Source organism: Emydura macquarii, unplaced genomic scaffold (genome assembly GCF_026122565.2).
Source record: "Emydura macquarii macquarii isolate MOO-44397 ecotype Brisbane River unplaced genomic scaffold, CSIRO-AGI_Emac_v2 contig_807, whole genome shotgun sequence".
Taxonomy (NCBI): domain Eukaryota; kingdom Metazoa; phylum Chordata; order Testudines; family Chelidae; genus Emydura; species Emydura macquarii.
Window position 1 is genome coordinate 169,140 of NW_027130944.1, and position 21,217 is coordinate 190,356.

At 45.6% G+C, this 21,217-nt stretch overlaps 2 protein-coding genes across 2 annotated transcripts; both read right to left on the reverse strand.

Moving 5' to 3' along the window:
- Positions 1 to 1,157: 1,157 nt before the first annotated feature.
- Positions 1,158 to 2,093, reverse strand: LOC137149689 (olfactory receptor 51G2-like). The gene has a single exon (XM_067543236.1). It carries the CDS (start codon positions 2,091 to 2,093, stop codon positions 1,158 to 1,160), a length of 936 nt encoding a protein of 311 aa, XP_067399337.1.
- A 9,415-nt stretch (positions 2,094 to 11,508) lies between these two features.
- Positions 11,509 to 12,444, reverse strand: LOC137149691 (olfactory receptor 51G2-like). The gene has a single exon (XM_067543237.1). The coding sequence runs from the start codon at positions 12,442 to 12,444 to the stop codon at positions 11,509 to 11,511; it is 936 nt and encodes a 311-aa protein (XP_067399338.1).
- Positions 12,445 to 21,217: the final 8,773 nt, after the last annotated feature.

Genomic DNA, 21,217 nt, shown 5'->3' on the forward strand with positions numbered 1-21,217 from the left:
GCACCCTGCCCCTCCCTCTAAGGTCCTTGCAATGACTTACTCTCACCCTGTGTGACTAAAAACAAGATCCCCCTGTGTGGGGTCATATTTGTTCTCCAAAACACAGGCTCTCTTAGCCTGCGCCTCATCCTCCTCCATTGCCCAGGAACCCCCCGCTCTCCTTGCTGGGGTCTGCGTTGGTTCAGGCTCACCGCAGCTTTCCTGGCACCTCGCCAGCTGGCCCCCTCAGGAGCGCAGTCCCTCTTTGTCCTCAGTGAGCTCCTAAAGTCCCAGGAACATTAAACATCTACACTGTGGAACAGAGGTTGACTCTCCCTCAAAGGGGAGAATCCCCGACACACCCCCTCTAATGGCCACTGAATGGCTGGGCTGGGCTAGGAGCTGGTTGTGCCTCATTTGGGTAACTGAGGCCCATTTCCAGCCCTTTTCATGGCTGGGGCAGCAAAAATGTAGGGGTTGAGGAGGGAATCTGAGCCTGAGTCCCTTTTCAGACTCCTGTGATGCAGTTCTTCTCTGCCGGGGGCAGGAGGTGGGTTGGGGGGTGCTTTGTGCAGAGACATACATAGGGTAGGAGGGTGGCCTGAATGGCTTCTCTTAAGGCTCCTGCTTTAATCCAATGTCTGAAATGACAAAGTCACAAGTGCCTGGGTGAGGGTGCAGGGAAAGGGTGGGCGACCGTGCCCCTGGTATACCCCACTCACAGATCTCATGGATCACACAGCAACCAGAGTGCTCAGGAAGGGCCAGGATAGCAACTGCAAAACATCTCTAAAGCTTTTCTGATGGCTCCTGGGTGTTTAACCAGAGACGGGACAGTGAGAGATCAATTACAATGGGACAAAACATCCAGTTTCCTTCTCTGTATTGTACTGACTGTATTCACAGAAATTCTGAGGTCTGAGCTGACACTGATACAGCTCTTTATGTGATAGCATCCCACCCATGTCCTGCCTCTACATAAACACAAAGTCTTTCTGAATACAGCTGCCCGCCTTGGTCCCATTCCCGCAGTGTGCTGTCCTTCCTTAGCAGCTGGCGACTAGGATCAGTAACTCATGTCCTCTCATGTCCTCTGGAAGTGTTTAGGATGGAATAGGTGGCTTGTGTTTTTCATCTCACTTGTCATCAACGCTGGAGCCGGGTGATGACTTGACCCTTCACTTGACGAACACCCTGATTATCCTCGCACGAATGGATTTGGTTTTTACGCTGTATACAATTGGGTTCATCAGGGGTGGGACCAGTAAATAGACGTTGCCCATGAGACTCTGAAACAAGGGAGAAGACCTCTTCACGAATCTGTGTATCACAGATAAGCCAATCTCTGGGCTGTAGAAGATCAGGACAACACAGACATGGGAAACGCAGGTGTTCAGGGCCTTGAGGCGCTCTGCATGGGACGCGATGTTCAGCACTGCTTTGAGGATCATCACATAAGATAGGAGGATGAGCAGGACGTCCAACCCCAGTGAAGCAAGTGTTCCAAAGAAGCTGTAGATGCTGTGGGCTCTGATATCAGAACAAGCCATCGTTATGACTTCTTGATTCAGGCAGTAGGAATGGGAGAGGATGTTCTCATGACAGTATCGGTACTGTTTCAGGAGAATAGGGAGTGGGAATATTAGGACCACTCCTCTTAGCAGAGACACCAGTCCCATCTTGGCTATTCTGGGTGGGGTTACTATGGAATCATATCTCAGTGGGTTACAGATCGCAACAAAGCGGTCAAAGGCCATTGACAAGAGCACAGAGGATTCAGTTAACGTAAGCAAGTGGATAAAGAACAGCTGAGCAAAACAGGCATTGAAGCTGATTTCCCTAGAATTAAACCAGAATATACTGAGTACGGTTGGTAGGGTGGATATTGATAAGCCAAGGTCTGTGATGGCCAACATGGAAAGGAAAATGTACATGGGCTCATGTAGAGTCGGATCTGTTTTTATAATGAATAGAATGACTGAATTTCCTACTATGGAAATAACGTACATTAAGCAGAAGGGGATAGAAATCCAGACATGGAATTTTTCCTGCCCAGGTATTCCAGTGAGAAGGATGACTGCAGGTTGGAATTTGGTGTCATTGACAGCTGACATGATGCACTTGGCAGGTCCAAGTAATTTTGAACCATTTACTTCCTGAAAGGGAAAGTAACAGGAGACATCATTCTTCTCTCAGTGCAAGTCTAGAGACTTCTTGGAGCTCAAGAAACATCACCAAAAACATAGCCTGGGACTCACACGAATGATTATTTGTTCTATTCATTCCCATTGAATCACCTGCTATTGATAAACGTGGGAAGAGAGGACACTGGGCTAGCTAGACCTTTGGTCTGACCCAGCATGGAAGATAGGCATTACCAGACTGCATCAGACCTATAGTCAATCTAGCCCAGTATCCAGTGCCCAGTACCAGAACATTTAGAGGAAAGTAGAAGTAGATAGTAGACAGCTGTGAGATAACCTACTCCCAGGGAAAGTGTCCTCCTGACTTAGACATGTGTTATGGTGTAAATCAGGAAGTTTAATAGCACTCCAACAGAAAAACAGCACTACTATAATTGAATTTTCTTTTTCCCCATTTAAACATTCATTCCCTCTTTGAATCCGACTACAGACTTGACCCCATTGATATCTTGTGGCTATGAGTTCCTTAGTCTCCTTCTGAACTGTGTGATTTTGTAATTTTGTCTTTCCCACAAACACCCTCTCTGGCCCTCCACTTCTGAGTGTGGCCCATTGTGTCATGTTTATACACAAAGGCCGCGCATAGTGAAAATTATCATTATGTTTTTCTGTCTTGCATTTACGTTATTTAGAAATGTGTTTCATTGACTCATATATATTTTTTTATTTTCTCCACTCCCAAGAACCCAAATTATGCAACTGCTTCTCTGCAGGACATGGGATAATTTCTTAGGACCAGGTTCTGAGTTCAGGAACATTGAATGGAACAGCCTCACATCAGATTTACATGTGTAAATTCGATCAGAACTGGGTTCTATTAACTTTAATTTAAGAAACATTCCCCCAAGAATCCCTGAAGGAGAAGCTGAATGGACTGCCTGGCCAGTCTTGATTAGATCCAGAGACGTCGATCATCCTACAGGCTTCTCTTTAGCCTCGCAGGACCCCAATACTCTCCCCATGAAAGGGATCTGGAGATATTTGGCTAGTTACAAGCTAACACAGACAGTTAGCTTACAGGTAACACACTTTCAGGTTACTTCAGCTGGGTGGAGAGGGATTGATGTCCCAAATAGTGAATAGTGCAAACACTAGTTTTGCACTAATATCCAGTTGAGTTGCCAGTTACTTCAGCCACGCTCGTGTAACAGGTGATGGGTGTAATTTACGTACAGCCACTATTATAATCTGTTTTCCTTCACCTCATGTCTATGCCTCACTGAAACACAGCCAGCAGTTCTGTTGTCTCATGACTTCATTCCCTGGGCTCTCACTCACCAGTACAATGACTCTCAACTGTTTTCATATCCAGACCCCCACCAAATTTCAAATGAAGATGTGAATACTTTTGCAAATCTGACAGATAATCTGCAAACATCTTGAAATGTGTGGACCATAGGTTGAAAACACTGGTCAAGTACACAGTAACGCCAGCACCTGTTACAGTGCTACCATGGAGGTTTGTGGGAACTCAGTTTCAAAGTGAAATGCATGAGTATTGTAGCCCAGTTGACCCATAGTGTGCTGCAGCCCACAGTCCAGTCTGAGGATGGGAGAATCATGGTATATCACCCCAGGAGAGGGAAAGGGACGAGGCTGACATCTGGCATTCGAAGACCAGAGAATGGGGAGAGATGCAGGTAGCCCTGAAACTGTGAGGGTCTTACAGGATAGAACTGCTGCAGCCCTCATCCAGTCAGGATACAGAACAATTCCATTCCCTTATATGACCTGTTACCACTGAGGAACACAGCTCTCAATTCCTACGTTCACGAGCAAGCCAGAGAAAAAAGTGTTTGAAAATGGATTTCCCGATTATATTTCCAGGAGCAAATACACCTGATTTGATTTGGGAACTACCCACTGATATTCCATTGGCTCTTCTCAGTCTCAGAGCACACGGCACCTCTGGAAATGGGACCCATTGAGAAATCCTAACTCAGGGCATCAGGGTTTTCACATTCTGAGCTCGCATTGAATCTGTGGTTTCTGTGTACCTGGAATGATCCCCCATGGACCACGGGCACGTGGTGTGGAGGGTACCCCAGCTACCTAGTGCTGCCTGCTCTCCAGCCCGTCACTGAGTCACACCCATAGCCCAGCAGAATCAGCTGCCGCTGCACAGAACATCTGCCCATCTCAACATCTGGCAGCCTTTACCCTTCCCTTAGCGTTTGAAAGATTTAAAGACAGAGAAACCTGCCAACGTACCCAATGCCTGTGAGAAGGGGAGCAGCTGCCAACAGAGATCTGCACCCTAACGGAGGAGGAGTCAGCGCAGAGCTTGCACAGGCAGCAGGCAGTGTCTGCTCAGACAGCCTGCAACTGTCCTTATGAAGCATGTTTGCCCATTTCCTTGGGGGGCCACTTGGCCACCTGGGACCTTCAGCTGATTGGTTCAATGTGTGCCAGCTTTAACCCCGTCATGTCCAATGGCAAACTGCAGGAAGCCAATCACAGGGGATGCTCTGTGATGCCACCAAACTGGCCATAAGAACAAGCTCTGCTGCAGGCTCTATTCCTGCAATCCAGGCTGTTAGCGCTGTGTGTATGGCTCAGAAGAGTCACAGGGCTCCTTTGAGGGTGGTACTTGAGGGAGGCCGAGTGGTACTGATGGTGTTCTAGAGATGTAATCTTGAAGCAGTGCAGTAAAACACACTAGTAATAGTTATGTAGGGTCAGATTTCTCCCTGGCAGCCCCCTTTCCTGCATTACTAACCCGGAGTGCAGGCTGTGCAGGAAAGATTCCACACAGCTCCTACCTGGAAATTTCCCTCAGATTGTTCCAGTAGAGCAGGTCCATTTCCTTTTCCCTGAGGAATAAAGATGGGACCATGCATCCATTTTACTGTTGGTCAAAATTTTTCGTGGGATCAAATCCTGTTTTCCAGACCAGCTCTTGCTAAAACCATGAGTCTCTCTCACTCGTGTTGCCGGACCACACATCTCTGGTCACCGAGAGCTGGGTGTGGTAACGGTGGAGCACTTCCCTGCTGGCCTGATGGAGGAGCAGCCAGCCCAAACTTGAATGGTGTTGCAACCCTTAGAGGGCACACAGAGCTGACATCTATCAAAGGCACTTCGCTATAGTCCCAATTATTGTAGCATGCAAGCTCCTCAGAACCTTTAACCTGTGTACAACACAACACCCTGTGCTATTTACACCACTGTACAAATTCACAAATGCACAGAGCCACGGCCAGATGGCAGCATTGTGAGGCTGTGGTCTGACAGCCTGTAGAGCGGCAGAGCTTTTAGAAAATCAGCCAGGCTTGATTTAAAAATTGTCAGTGATGGAGAATCCACCTCGACACTTGGTAAAAGTTGTTCCCACTATTCTCACTGTTCAAAATTTGTGCTTTATTTCAGGCTTCCAGCCATTAGCTCGTGTTATAAATTTCCGTGCTAGATTGAAGGGCCATTGTTAAACATTTGTTCCTCATGCAGGTGTTTACAGTCTGTGATCATGTCTCCTTTTTCAGCTACGTAGATCAAGCACCTTGAGTCTCCCTCTAGAAAGTATGTTTTCTTATCCTTTGATCATTGTTCTGGCACTTCTCTAACTCCACTTTACTTTATCAACATCCTTCTTGAATTGTGGACACGAGAACTGGACACAATATTCCAGCAAAATACACAAGTAAAATAACCTCTCTACTCATAGCAGAAGATTCCCTTGCCTATACATCTCGCATTGTATTAGCTTTTTTGGCTACAGCATCTCATTGGGGGCCCATGTTCAGTTGATTTTCCACCACGACTCCCAAATCTTTTCTGAGGAACTGCTTCCCCGGATAGAGCCCCTAGCCTGCATTCCTTGATCCTAGATGTATACCTTTACGGTTAGCTGTACTAAAATGCATATTAGGGAGGCACAGAGGGACAGAGTGAGTTGTCCAAGGTCACAGAAGAACGCTGAGGAAGAGCATGAAAATTAAGTCAGTTCTTCGGAGTGCAAGGCAAGCACTTTAACCACTGACCCATCCTTCCTCTCTGGCAGCTAGTGGCTGGGAAGGGGGCTAGTGGCTGGTAGCTCAGCATGCTACAATGCCAACCATTATCCTAGTAAGACAGGTTCTCCATTGCCCTGACCATCCCAGAAGCCCTTCTCTGCACCGGGGCAAGTCCAAATTCATGTTTCTTGAATATCAGTGACCAATATTTCACTCAGTTTTCCAAAGCAAGGCTCGCCAGTGCCTTGTAAAATGCTATTAATACTGCCCTGTCTCACCTGATACATAAAAGGGGCTCCTTTACTTGTCCATGGCCCCATCACATTGGTGATTCACAGTCATCCTGGCACTGACTAATACACCCAGCTCTTTCTCCTCCTCCGTCATTTCCAACCAACCATGGCTATGTAAAAAGAGGTGCAGGGAATAGAAGTAGGGAGGTGATTTTACTTCTGTAGATGGCATTCGTGAGACCAGTGCTAGAATTCTGCATTCGGGTCTGATGTGCAAAATTTTAAAATATAGAAAAATTGAAGAGGGTGCAGAAAAGCCATAAAACCGATGAGCTGGAGAAAATGTCTTACAGTGAGAGTCTTCAAGAGCTGAAACTGCTTAGCTTCTCCAAAGGAAGACTGAGCACTGACTTGATTACAATGTACAAGCACCTCCACGGGGACAATATACAAGGTCCTGTAGGGCTCTTTAATGTAGCAGGGAAAAGTATAACAGGTACACGTGAGTGCAAAACTGAAGCTAGAAAACTTATATGTGGAAATTAGTCTCACATTTTTAACAGTGAGGGTGATTAACCAGTGGATCAAACTCCCAAGCGAGATGGTGAATCGTCCTGATATCTCAAAATGAAGTCTGGATGCCTTCCTGGAAAAGAAGCTTTATAGATGAACAAGTTAAGTTTAATCAAACAGAAGCCATTGGGCTCACACAGGGGTAAAAGGGAGAAATACTGTAGGCTCAGAAATACAGGAGGTCAGACTAGATGGTCCAATAGTCCCTTCTGACCTTAAATTCTATGAATCTATGAATCATTGTGTTTAGGGGATCGATATCTGGGATGCAATTTCAAAAAGTTGCTACTCTGAATGCTTAAATGCACTCCACAGGCCAAGAACAATCTGGGTTTTCACGGTAAAAGCAGAACATATGATCTCTTTACCATCTAAACCAGGTATTTTCCTGTCTTGGAGTGGAATCTCACAATTGTCCCATTCTATTTTGTACCACATCTATGCCAAATGTTTATCATGATGCAGTTCCAACTGGGCACCTGAGTCACTTCCCTTGGGTACTTGTGACCAGAGCTATACAGTCACCATCAGCCTCCTTTAAACATATAGGTTTATTAGCAGACAGCACAAACCATTAGAGAAACTGTTTATAAAATAACAAGCAACTGTAACATGTCTGCACTCATCTATCTCACGCATCATTATAGGCTAAGATAGACAGATTTTGCTCTGGAGATACAGGAACAGAACCAACCCATGGGAAGACAAAGAGCTCTAGGGACCCAGCCTGGTTTCCCTGTGTCTCTGAGAGATCACCTTCCCATTTGTTTGCCCCTTTCTTGCGGAAGCAGCCTTTTTTCAAAGCCTCCATGTATGAGCCCATGCCCAGTCACCATCGTGCTCAGCTCTGTCTGGGTTATAGGTTCAAGGGATGAAGCTGATCTTTGCCCTGAGACTGCTTTCTCCCATCCAGGCCATCTAAAATGACACCCCTGTGGCCGTTGCTCCATTGTTTGGCAGTTAGACCCATTCAGCCCCAATGACTAGCCCTAGTGCCTGGGCTGAAACCCTTGACTTCCCCATGACAATCCAACCCTCCCCTCAGAGATCCAGCACCTAAATCTCACTGTGAGGAGCAGATCAGCAGTCACCCCTGAGCACCCCCACATCTGTCTAGAAACCCACGACCTGGAGTCACTGGGATTCTCCAAGGCCAGCTGTCACAGGAGGCTGTGGTAAGGCTGTAACCTCTGGCAGTCGAAGGTCAGGGGCGTTGCTCTTTGGATCCCAGACAGACCAGACCTTAGGGTTTCTCCTGGCCCCCTATGAGCACCTTGAATGTATTTATCCACACACCATCTCTGTGATCAGCAACATTCTCTCAGCGTGTTTGACTTTTGCTGCACACTGAGCAGGTGTTTTCAAGGAACTTTTTACAGCGGCTTCAAGATCACTTGCCTGAGTGTTAAGAGCAAATTTAGACCCCATCAATTTATATGCAAAATTGTGATTATGTTTTGCAATGTTCATTGCTTTGTATTTATCAACATTCCATTTCATCTGCCATTTTGTTGCCCAGCAGCCAGGTTTGTGAGATCCCTTTGTAACTCTTCACAGTGTGCTTTGGACGTAACTATCTTGAGTAATTTTGTCATTTTTTATATCATCCTTTTTCCAGTTCACTTATGAATATGTTGAACTATATGGGTCCCAGTACAGACCCCAGGGACACCACTATTTACCTACCTCCATTCTCAAAACTGTCCGTTTATTCCTACCCTTTGTTTCCTAACTTTTAACTAGTTACTGGTCCAGGAGAGGACCTTCCCTCTTATCCCATGACAGTTTACTTTGCTTAATAGACTTCGGTGAGGGAACTTGTCAAAGGCTTTCTGAAAATCTAACTACACTGTATCCACTGGATCACCTTTGTCCACATGCTTGTTGACCACCACAAAGAATTCTGATAGATTAGTGAGGCATGATTTCCCTTTACAAAAAACATGTTGACTCATCCCAAGAAATTATGTTCATCTACGAGTATAAAAATTCTGTTCTTTACTATCGTTTCAACCAATCCGTCTGGTAATGAAGTTAGGTTTACTGATTTGTAACGGCGCCTTTTTAAAAAACTGGTGTCACAGTAGCTATTTCCCACTCATCTGGTATAGAAGCTGATTTAAATGATAAGTTCCATACCAGAGTTAGTAGTTCTGCAATTTCAAGTTTGAGTTCCTTCAGAAATCTTGGGTGAATCCCATCTGATGCTGGTGACTTATTACTGTTCAATTTATCAATCTCCTGATGACATGTGCTATATAAGAACTAGGTTTTATTATCAGGCCCGGTCTGAGGAATCCCTGTATAGCCATCTACTGCATCTCATTTCACTGCAGGCCCATCCATCTGTGTCTCCGGTTTGGTGATGCTAAATGCCTCAGATACCAGATCCAAGTGCCTATTTTAGCCTGTAGGTGTTCATGGATGATATCCTGCTTTCTTTGCTTCACATCCCTAGGCACACTCTTGGCCCTAGCAAAGACTGAAAAATAATAATAAATTCTGCTCTAAATCCAGATCCAGGATAACTGAGTGAGTTTGATCACTTAATATTTTATTTAATCTATACATAATTAACACGTGGAAATCCAGGCCGCAAGGTGCTGTGGACTAGGAGATTAGGAAGATTCAAAAAAGGGATTGGACATTTTTACGTGTGACAGGAACACACACAGCTGTGCGCAACATGAGCAGTAAAGTTTGAAGAGTTTTTATCTCTTTTCATTCCCGATCGTGACCTTCTGCTCCCCTCCAGTGGCTAAGAAAATGAAAGAGGGTCTTGTGGGTACAACAGAGAACCAGGATTTAGGCAACTCACATTCAATTCCGAACTCTGGCACAGACTCCCTGTGTAACCTTGAACCTTGATCTGCCGAGGAGAGCCCAAACCACAGGACTAACCTGCCAGCTGGACCAGCTGGATTTCTGCTACCCGAGAGCTGCCTCTGTGCTGTGGGTAAGAGGGAGAGCAAGGAGCCAGTTAAATGGTTTGATTCTCTGACCTTTTCACCACCAGCCTCAGTTGAGTGTAGAGCAGCCTAGGGGGTGAGCTGACCTCTACCCATTGGTAACAGCTTCAGAGAGCACAGCACGCTTTGTCCAAGACCATGTTGATGGGTAACACCCCAGAGTGCCCCCCTGCATCCTGAGGCACCTGAGGTACCCTGCAGGCACCCTTCCCCTTCCTCTAAGATGCTTGCAGTGACTTACTCTCAGCCTGGAAGACTGAAAACAAGATCCCGCTGTGTGGGGTACTATTTGTTGTCCAAACACAGGCTCTCTCCTTGCTGAGCTCTGCATTGGTTCAGGCTCTCTGCAGCTTTCCTGGCTCCGCACCAGCTGGCCCCCTCGGTAGCTCAGTCCCTTCCCCCAGGCTGAGAGAGGGCAGTCGTCCTTCCCCTGCTGCTGTCGCCATGTTCTGAGAGAAGAGGCAGCCGGCCCTGCCTCCCACGGCTCATGCGGGTGGCAGGGAATGAGGGGAGCCAGGCCCTGCCCTGCACTATAAGGCCCCCGTCTCAGGCCCTTAAAGAAGCAGTAGCCTAGGATTTCCCAGAGGAAAAACTTTTCCACAACTGGGACCATCTTCCTCTCTCCCCGTAGCTGCCCCTGCAAGGGTTTGGTCAGATCCTAAAGTTCCAGGATATTAAAGGGCCACACCGTGGACCAGGGGGTCACTGACACCGCTGGCCTTTCCCACCCTCAAAGGGAAGAGTTTCTGACACGCTCTCTGAAATGGACACTGAATGACTGGGCTGGGCTTGGAGCTGGCTGTGCCTCTTTGGGCAGCTGACACCTGTTTCCAGCCTTTTCCATGACTGGGGCAGCACAAATGTAGAGGATGGGGAAAGACACTGGGCCTGAGTCTCATGTCAAACTCCTGTGTGTGACACCCTCAGTAACAGAGGCAGCTCTGCTCTGCTTCGGGGCAGGACAGTGGGCTGGGGTGTGGTTTGTGCAGAGCCGTCCATGGGGTCGGGGAGCTGCCTGAATGACTTCTCTTAAGGCTTCTGCTTTAATCCAGTGTCTGAAATGACACAGTGACAGGCGCCTGGGTGATGGCGCAAGGGAAGGGTGAGCAGCCGTGCTCCTGGAATAGCCCCGCTCACAGATGGTGCCGCTCTCATGGATCACGCAGCAACCAGAGTGCTCAGGAAGGGCCAGGACTGTGACTGCAAAACAGCTCTACTGCTTTTCTTATGGCCCCTGGGTGTTTAACCAGAGACGGGACAGTGACAGGTCATGGATAATGGGACAAAAAATCCACATTCCTTCTCTGAACTGACTGTATCCACAGGAATTCTAAAGTCTGAGCTCACATTGATACAGCTCTTTATGCGATAACATCCCACCCATCCCCTGGATCTACATAAACACAGAATCTTTCTAAATACTGCTGCCTGCCTCTGTCCAGTTCCACCAGTGCGCTGTCCTTCCTTAGAAGCAGGTGACGGGGATCAGTAGCTCATGTCCTCTCACGTCCTCTGCAAATTTCTAGATTGGAATAGGTGGCTTGTGTTTTTCATCTTCAGTGTCATCAGCGCTGGAGCTGGGTGATGAAATGATCCTTCACTTGATGAACACTCTGATTATCCTTACACGAATGGCTTTGGTTTTTACACTATACACGATTGGGTTCATCAGGGGTGGGACCAGCAAATAGACGTTGCCCATGACAGTCTGAACCAATGGAGAAAGGTTCTTCACGAATCTGTGTATCACAGACAAGCTAATCGATAGCATGTAGAAGAGGAGTACGACGCAGATGTGGGAGACGCAGGTGTTCAGGGCCTTGAGGCGCTCTGCGTGGGACGTGATGCTCAGCACTGCCTTGAGGATCATCACATAGGATAGGAGGATAAGCAGGATGTCCAATCCCAGTGAAGCGAGTGTTCCAAAGAAGCTGTAGATGCTGTGGGCTCTGATATCCGAACAAGCCATCTTCATGACTTCCTGGTTCAGGCAGTAGGAATGGGAGAGGACATTGGCATGACAGTATTGGTACTGTTTCAAGAGAATGGGGAGTGGGAATATGAGGGCCACCCCTCTTAACAGAGACACCAATGCCATCTTGGCTATTCTGGGTGCTGTTAATATGGAATCATATCTCAGTGGGTTACAGATTGCAACAAAGCGGTCAAAGGCCATCGACAAGAGCACAGAGGATTCAATTAACGTAAACCAGTGGATGAAGAACAGCTGGGCAAAACAGGCATTGAAGCTAATCTCCCTAGAGTTAAACCAAAATATGCTCAGTACAGTTGGTAGGGTGGATACCGATATGCCAATGTCTGTGATGGCCAACATGGAAAGGAAAATGTACATGGGCTCATGGAGTTTTGGATCTATTTTTATAATGAATAAAATGACTGAATTTCCTAATATGGAAATAATGTATATTAAGCAGAAGGGGATAGAAATCCAGACATGGAATTTTTCCTGCCCAGGTATTCCGGTGAGAAGGATCACTGCACGTTGGAATTTGGTATCATTGACAGCTGACATGATGCACTTGGCAGGCTCAAGGAATTTTGAACTTTATTTCCTGAAAAGAAAAATAACAGGAGACTAGATGATATTGAACGAGACATCATTCTGCTCTCAGTGCAAGTCTAGAGACTTCTTAGCGCTCAAGAAATATCTTGGATTTACCCTTATGGTTATTTGTTCTATTCATTCTGTTGAAACATCTGCCATTGTTAAATGTCGGAAGAGAGGATACTGGGCTAGCTAGACCATTGGTCTGTCTGGGCATGGAAGATAGTCATGACCAACAGGAAGATAGGCATTACCAGACAGCATCAGATCTATAGTCCATCTAGCCCAGTATCAAGTGCCCAGTGCCAGATGCTTCAGAGGAAGGTAGAAGAAGCCCTGCTGTAGACAGCTGTGAGATAACCTACTCCCATGGAAAGTTTCTTCCTAACTTAGGTGTATTTTATGGTGTAAATCAGGAAGCATAATAGCACGCCAAAATCATTTTTTTTTTAAATCCCCACTACTGTAATTGGATTTTCTGTTTCCACATATAAACATTTATTCCATCTTTGAATCCTACTACAGACTTGACCCCATTGATATCTTGTGGCTATGAGTTCCTTAGTCTCCTTCTGCACTGTGTGATTCTGCAATTCTAACCTTCTCACAAACACCCTCTCTGGCCCTCCACTTCTGAGTGTGGCCCATTGTATCATGTTTATACACAAGGGAAGCGCATAGTGAAAATGATCATTATATTTTTCTGTCTTGCATTTATGTTATTTAGAAACGTGTATCATTGACTCAGATATTTATTTTCTCCTCTCTCGAGAACCCAAATTACGAAACTGCCTCTTTGCAGGACGTAGGATAATTTCTTAGGGCTAGGCTCTGTGTTGAATGGAACAATGTCACAGCAGATTTACATGTGTAAATTAGATTAGAATCGGACTCTATTAACTTTGATTTAACAAACGCTCCAGCAGGACTCCCTGAAGGAGAAGCTGAATGCACTGCCTGGCCAGTCTTGATTAGATACAGAGAGGTCGATCATCCTACAGGCTATTCTTTAGACTCACAGGACCCTAATAATTCCCCAGTGATAAGGTTCTGTAGATATTTGGCAAGTTACAAGCTAACACAAACAGTTACTTCAGCGGTGATGGGTGTAAATTACACACAGCCACTATTATAATCTCTTTTCCTTCACCTCATGTCTATGCTTCACTGAAACACAGACAGCTGTTCTGTTGTCTCATGATTTTTTGGAAAGTCTGGCACAAGTACAGCAGAATTATTGTGTGCACGATTCTGAATGTAAGCACTAGAAAGAGCTTCTGGTCAGTTACCAGGAGATACTATCATACAACTGCTCACTGAACAAAGAGTTAATGGCACAAACCTATTGCAAAGTGTATTTGGAATACCTCTGAAATACTATCTACAGCTAAAGTCATTAAGTAGTAATGTTACCCCTGCTCCTTCCTGTACAGATTCCAACACGTCTGTGGCTGGCTTTCCATAGACATGCATGGAATGAAAGTTTGATTTGTAATAATTATACTATAATGAAAAGTTTTGGCATAACATTTCTATATCTATACTTTACCACACACATGTAAACCAATTCTTTCTCCTTTGTTCTTCTTTCACAGATGATTTCTCAGGTTAGAGGGTACCAGAAATGGTGTGTCTCATCTAGATTTTTTTAAAAGCATTCAAAAGTTTGTCAGGGAACAAAGCCCTGGGGAATCCTTTGCAGCTAGTCACTCCTCTATCCTTGGGTATGTAGCTGACAGGTTCTCCTCAGGTTCTGTGATGTCAATCTGCAGCCTTTATCCCGAGTGGTTCAGGAACTGGGACCAGCATATACAGTATTGATTCCCTGGGCTCTCACTCTCTAGTACAGTGGTTTTCAATTTTTTTCATATCCAGACCCCTATAAAATTTCAAATGAAGGTGTGAATACCTTTGGAAATCTAACAGATAATCTGCAATCCTCTTGGAATGCATGGAACACAGGTTGAAACCACAAGTCTAGTACAGAGTAACCCTAGCACCTGTTACAGTGCTACCGTGGACGTTCCAGGGAAGTTGATTTAAAGGTGAAATGCATGAGTTTTCAAGGCCAGTTGACCCACAGTATGCTGCAACCCAGGGCCCACTCTGAGGGTGGGAGAATTCTGGGATCCCACCCCAGGAGAGGGAAAGGGACGAGGCTGACATCTGGCATTCGGAGACCAGAGAGCGGGCAGAGATGCAGGTAGCCCTGAAATTGTGAAGGTCTTACAGGGTAGAACTGCTGAAGCGCTCATCCAGTCAGGATACAGAACAATTCCATTTCCCTTATATGACCTGTTACCACAGAAGAACACAGATCTCAATTCCTACGTTCACTATCGAGCCAGAGAAAATATGTTTGGAAATGAATTTGCTGATTATATTTCCAGGAGCAAATAAACCTGAGGTGATTTAGGAACTTCTCACTGATATTCCATGGGCCCTTCTCTGTGACAATGATCCCCATAGACCAAGAGCACAAGGAGTGGATGGTCTCCCAGCTACCTAGTGCTGCCTGCTCTCCAGCCCCTCTCTCACTGCGTCATACCCACAGCCCAGCAGAGTCAGTTGCTGCTGCACAGAACATCCGGCCATGTCAACAGCTGGCAGCCTTTACCCTTCCCTTTGAAAGCTTTAAAGACAGAGAAACCTGCCAACATACCCAGTGCCTGCGAGAAGGGGAGCAGCTGCCAACAGAGATCTGCACCCTAATGGAGAAGGAGTCAGCAGAGAGCTTGCACGGGCAGCAGGAATTGTCTGCTCAGACAGACTGCAACATCCTTATGAAGCATGTTTGCCCATTTCCTTGGGGTCCACTTGGCCACCTGGGACCCTCAGCTAATTGGTTCTGTGTATGCCAGCTTTAACCCCGTGATGGCCAATGGCAAACTGCAGGAAGCCCAATCCCAAGGGATGCTCGGTGATGCCACCACACTGGACAGCATCACATGCCCTGCCACAGGCTCTATTCCTGCAAACCAGGCTGTCAGTGCTGTGCATACAGTTCAGAGAAGTCACAGGGCTTCCTCAAGGATGGCCGAGTGGTACTGATGGTGTTTTAGAGATGTAATCTTGCTGCAGTTCAGTAAAATAGACTAATAATCATTATGTGGGGTCAGATTTCTCCCTGGCAGTCCCCTTTCCTGCATTACAAACCTAGGGTGCAGGCTGGGAAGGAAGATTCCACACAGCTTCTATTGGAAATTTCCCTCAGATTGTTCCAGTAGGGCAGGCCCCTTTCCTTCTCCCTGAGGAATAAAGGGGGGGACCATGCATCCATTTTACTGTGGGTCAGAATTTTTTGTGGGGTAAAACCCTTTGTTTTCCAGACAAGCTCTTGCTCAAACCCTGAGCTTCTGTCACTCGTGTTACTGGACCACATACCTTTGGTCACCCAGAGCAGGGTGCGGTAATGGCGTTCCACTTCTCTGCTGGCCTGATGGAGGAGCATCCAGGAAAAACTTGAGCAGTGTTGCAACCCTATGCAGCCACTGGCAACTCCATTCACTCATGGAGTCATAAATCCATCCACTCAAACTTGGCCGGCTGGCTTTCCTCTGCTTTAATGATCCAACTAATGCCACAATGGGCTGCTTTAGAGATCTGAGACTCCAGTCAAGATGAAGGTGAAAGCACTGAAGCTGATGTTGTTTGAAGATGACATGGGTGGGGTGTGATGCTATTGTCCAGCTGCCTTTACAGAAGCCTGCAATATAAACTATTCTAGTTATTAGTATCACACTGAGTGTTATCAGAATCAGTCCCTCAGTGTCTCTTGGGTGTCTACAGTCTGCAAATATTTCCCAGTATATTGCATCAGTACTGGAAGCTATACTCCCTCATATTGGAACGTCAGGTAATAGGTCTATAGCTTGTAAGAGCTCATTGGGGGATAAAGGACACATTCCTTCTTCCCTTGTATGCTGCCAAGAAAAATATTGGCATTATTCAAGGTAGAAAATCTAAGATACAAAAGGTCAAGGCTATCATTACCCATTTTCCACTGTCCAGTGCTCTGTGGGATGTCAGACTTTGTGCATCCACATTCATTGATATTAAGGCCAGAAAGGTCTGTCACAATCATACATACTGAACTTGTGCAGGACACAGGCCAGAGAGTTTTACTCAGGGAATTCTAGAGCTGAGCCCAGTGCCTTGTGTCTCAACTAGAACAGATCTTTTAAATCAGGTCTGGAGAATTGGCCGCCTCTTTCAAAATGTATGGGTCACACCACCAAAAATAATGGGATAGGTTTAAAATAGCCAGATTTAGAAATATACTAGTTGGGGTTCTTTTTCATTTGCCTTTGGTTTCTGAGTCACCTGTGTCATGTTTTCTGGCTTTCGTGCAACTTATCATAGAATATAAAAAGAATAGTTAATGGGTTTTGTGCTTTAAGATAGAATAGTAAAGTATATAGCTTGGGAAAAGGGCTGGAAAGACCTGATAAGGGCTGTCCGGACGCTAGCACAGCACAAATAGAGGACAAACACAAAAACGAAAGCTGACAGGAGCTAATTACACCCGGCTAAATAACACTTGAAAGTGCCTACAGGTCAGGATGACTCAGCAGAAATGCACACTGATTGGTTAAGGTGACCGCAAAAGTGACACTGTTCACTGATTGGTTAAGCTGACTGCAAAAGTGACACTGTTCACTGGTTGGTTACATACTGATAGTGAAAGTGACACTGTTCACTGGTTGGTTACATACTGATAGTGACAGTGACTCTGTTCCCTGATTGGTTACATACTGATCAAGCTAATCTGTTTGGTGATCAGCCTGTAGGTACTTAAACCCAGAAAGTCAGTTGCACTTTGGACTGCAGCCCGCTGGGATCCTCGGTAGCTCGACTGAGATCTTCTATGAACCAGCAGCATCCAAGGGATGGCTAACAGTTATCAGAGTCGACTCGGCCCAAGGGGTTTGGGGAAAAAAGTGCTTTAGGTAATGTATGAAAGTACACTTGCTTTATGATAACTAAGAGTTTACAAGCGATCATCTGTTTGTAAGCATGAGGGTAACTAGGAGTTTACAAACGACCATCTGTCTGTAAGTACGAGGTAGTAAGTAATAGAATTGTGTATTATAAGAGAGAGTTTGCAAGTGACCATCTGTCTGTAAACATGAAACGATCAATAGTAGAATTGTGTATTATGAGAAATGATTGCATGCATAGAAAAATATTAGGCCTTTGTATCTTTCTTTGCTTTCTTGTTTGTATTGTTTACATTTATGCTCTTTACTTAATATTAATGACTAAATAAATGAGCCATATTTCTTCAGTTAAAGCCCTATTCATATTCTTGTTCGATCACCCCCGCCCCTCAGCTGAGGCAACTCCTCTGCTTCCAGAGACCCACACTCCTAAAGCTAAGGCCTTTCATGCTGCTCTGAGCACACACTTCCTTTTAAATAAAAGCTTTTTGAAGAAATTTGAAAGCTGAGATTCCCATGCAGCTTCTGGATCCCATAAGTTGGGGCTTAAAGAAAAATAGGAAATAGTGCGAGACTACCAATCAAATCACAAGAGTTGGTGCTGCTGGCCGCATCTCAGGCTGAACGCTGAAAAGAAAGGTACTGAAGATTAGTTATTGGACATCTTTGGTCACAGAGGCCATCAGGGGCAGAGACACTGTTTCCATGTCCTGTGGGACACAGAGCCTTCTGTTGTCAGGACTGGTTTGCAGATTCCTGCATTCCTGAGGCACAACTCATAGATTCTCCTTCTCATGTCCAGGCATGATATACACACAGAGAGGAAGCAAGGACATACACATTCCTAACAGACATAGGTGTGAATCAACCCCAGCTCCAAACACCTTCTGCTAGCTCTATATTGGACCCAAGCAACACCCACCCCGACCCCAGATCAGCTCCCCCCAATCTTTGTGATGTTGGAAATTTGAATCCAGGGTCTCAGGTCTGTCTCCTTGGCTAGAGCGACTCTTTTTGTTCCTGAAGCAGGTGGGGGATCAGGGTCAGACTCAGGGGCCACCCAGGAGGACTGTGTGAGGTCAGGCCACACACTCCAGATCATTTGCTCTCTTACAGCAAATCCTGATTCACCTTCTGAATGCAGAGCTGGGGGAGGAGCCCAGAACTTCTCGTAAAAGGACAATGCGCAAATGATTATCCTCATCACCAAGGGGTGTTGGAAAGACGTCAGATTCTCCAGCTAATGCCCTCAATTAGCCTTAAAGGACACACAGAGCTGACATCTATCAAAGGACTTCAATATGTCCCCAATAATTCTAACATGTGAGCTCCTCAACCTTTAAACTGTTTAAAATACAAAACCCCTGTGCGGTCAGGAAGTGCTATTTACACCACTGTACAAATTCAGAAATGCATACAGCCCACAGCCAGATGGCAGCGTTGTGAGTCTCTGGTCTGACAGTCTGTATAGCACCGGCCAGAGAACATTCCCAAAATAATGCCTAGAGAAGAGCTTTTAGAAAAACATCCAGTCTTGATTTAAAAATTGTCAGTGATGGAGACTCCATCATGACACTTGATAAAAGTCGTTCTCACTACTCTCCCTGGTCAAAATTGATGCTTTATTTCCAGCTTTCAGCCATTAGATTGTTTTATAACTTTCTGTGTTAGATTGAAGGGCCCGTTGTTAAACATTGTTTCCTCATGTAGGTGCTTACAGACTGTGATCAAGTCTCTTTGTTCATAGAAATAGATCGAGCACCTTAAGTCTCCCTCTAGAAGGCATGTTTCCTAGTCCTTTGATCATTGTTGTGGCATTTCTCTAACCCCTCTCTACTTTATCAACATCCTTTTTTGAATTGTGGACACGAGAGCTGGACACAATATTCCAGCAGTCCTCACCCCAGTGCGAAATACAGAGGTAAAATAACCTGTCTGCTCATAGCTGAAGATTCCCCTGTTTATACATCCTACAATACAAAAGCTTTTTTGGCTGCAGCATCGCATTGGAGGCCCATGTTTAGTTGATTTTCCACCATGACCCGCGAATCTCTTCAGAGTCACTTTTTCCCAGGATAGAGTCCCCAGCATAGAATCTTAGAATCATAGAATATTAGAGTTGGAAGGGACCTCAGGAGCTCATCTAGTCCAACCCCCTGCTCAAAGCAGGACTAACCTCAGCTATATCATGCCAGCCAGGGTTTTGTCAAGCCTCAGCTTAAAAACCTCTAAAGATGGAGATTCCACCACCTCCCTCGGTAACCCATTCCAGTGCTTCACCACCCTCCTAGTGAAAAACTTTTTCCTAATGTCCAACCTAGACCTCCCCAACTGCAACTTGAGACCATTGCTTCTAGTTCTTACATCTGCCACCACCGAGAACAGCCTAGCCTCATCCTCCCTGGAACCCCATTTCAGGTAGTTAAAGGCTGCTATCAAATCCCCCTTCATTCTTCTCTTTTGCAGACTAAACAAGCCCAGTTTCCTTAGCCTCTCCTCATAAGTCCTGTGCTCCAGACCCCTAATCATTTTTGTTGCCCTCCGCTGGACTCTCTCCAACTTGTCTACATCCTTTTTGTAGTGGGGGGCCCAAAACTGGACACAGTACTCTAAATGCGGCCTTACCAATGCCGAATAGAGGGGAATAATCACTTCCCGTGACCTGCTGGCAATGCTCCTCCTAATGCAGCCCACTATGCTATTAGCCTTCTTGACAACCAGGGCACACTGCTGACTCATATCCAGCTTTTTATCCACTGTTAACCCCAGGTCCTTTTCTGCAGAGCTGCTGCCTAGCTTGTCGGTCCCCAGTCTATAGCTGTGCATGGGATTCTTCCTTCCTAAGTGGAGGACTCTGCACTTTTCTTTGTCAAACCTCATTAGATTTCTTTTCGCCCAATCCTCCACTTTGTTTAGGTCACTCTGTATCCTATCCCTACCCTCCAGGGTATCTACCACTCCCCCCAGCTCAGTGTCATCCGCAAACTTGCAGAGGGTGCAATCTACCCCATCCTCCAGATCATTAATGAAAGATGTTGAACAAAACCGGCCCCAGGACCGACCCCTGGGGAACTCCGCTTGTGACCTGTTGCAAGCTAGACGTGGAGCCATTGATCACTACTCATTGAGCCCTATGCTCTAGCTAGTTCTCTATCCATTTTATAGTCCATTCATCCAACCCATACTTCTTTAACTTGCTGATAAGAATACTGTGAGAGACAGTATCAAAAGCTTTGCTAAAGTCAAGGTATATCACATCCACCATCTTCCCTACATCCACAGAGCCAGTCACCTCATCATAGAAAGCAATCAGGTTGGTGTGGAAGAACCCAAACTCAGGGGTCCTTACTAATATGTCTGTTGCCTTAGCGGATGGTCCAGAATTAGCCAAACAACAGATTGGCAAAATCAGAGTTTATTCTTTACGTAAAGAAGGTAGTCCCTTCAAATATAAGGAACGACCCCTGCTTCCAAAAAACTGACCGTATTTATAGGGTGGTATAAACAAGTTTTTACACGTCACAGTTTCCATGGTCATACATACTAAAAAAAATATTATCTAGGAATTTCGTAACTGAATACTTGCAACTTTCCTTATCTAAGTGACAAGGTCTTTCTCTGCATTCCATCTCTACTGGTGTCTAGACCTCTTAACTATTTCATTACTTCAAAACATTCTAAGATTAATTAACTGCTAAAAAAAAAAAACATTTTCTATCTCAGGTTTTTTACAGCCAGTTCTAAAATCAGTTCTCAGCAAAAACAGAGACCCCATCTTGTTTTCCCTTCACATTGGTCAG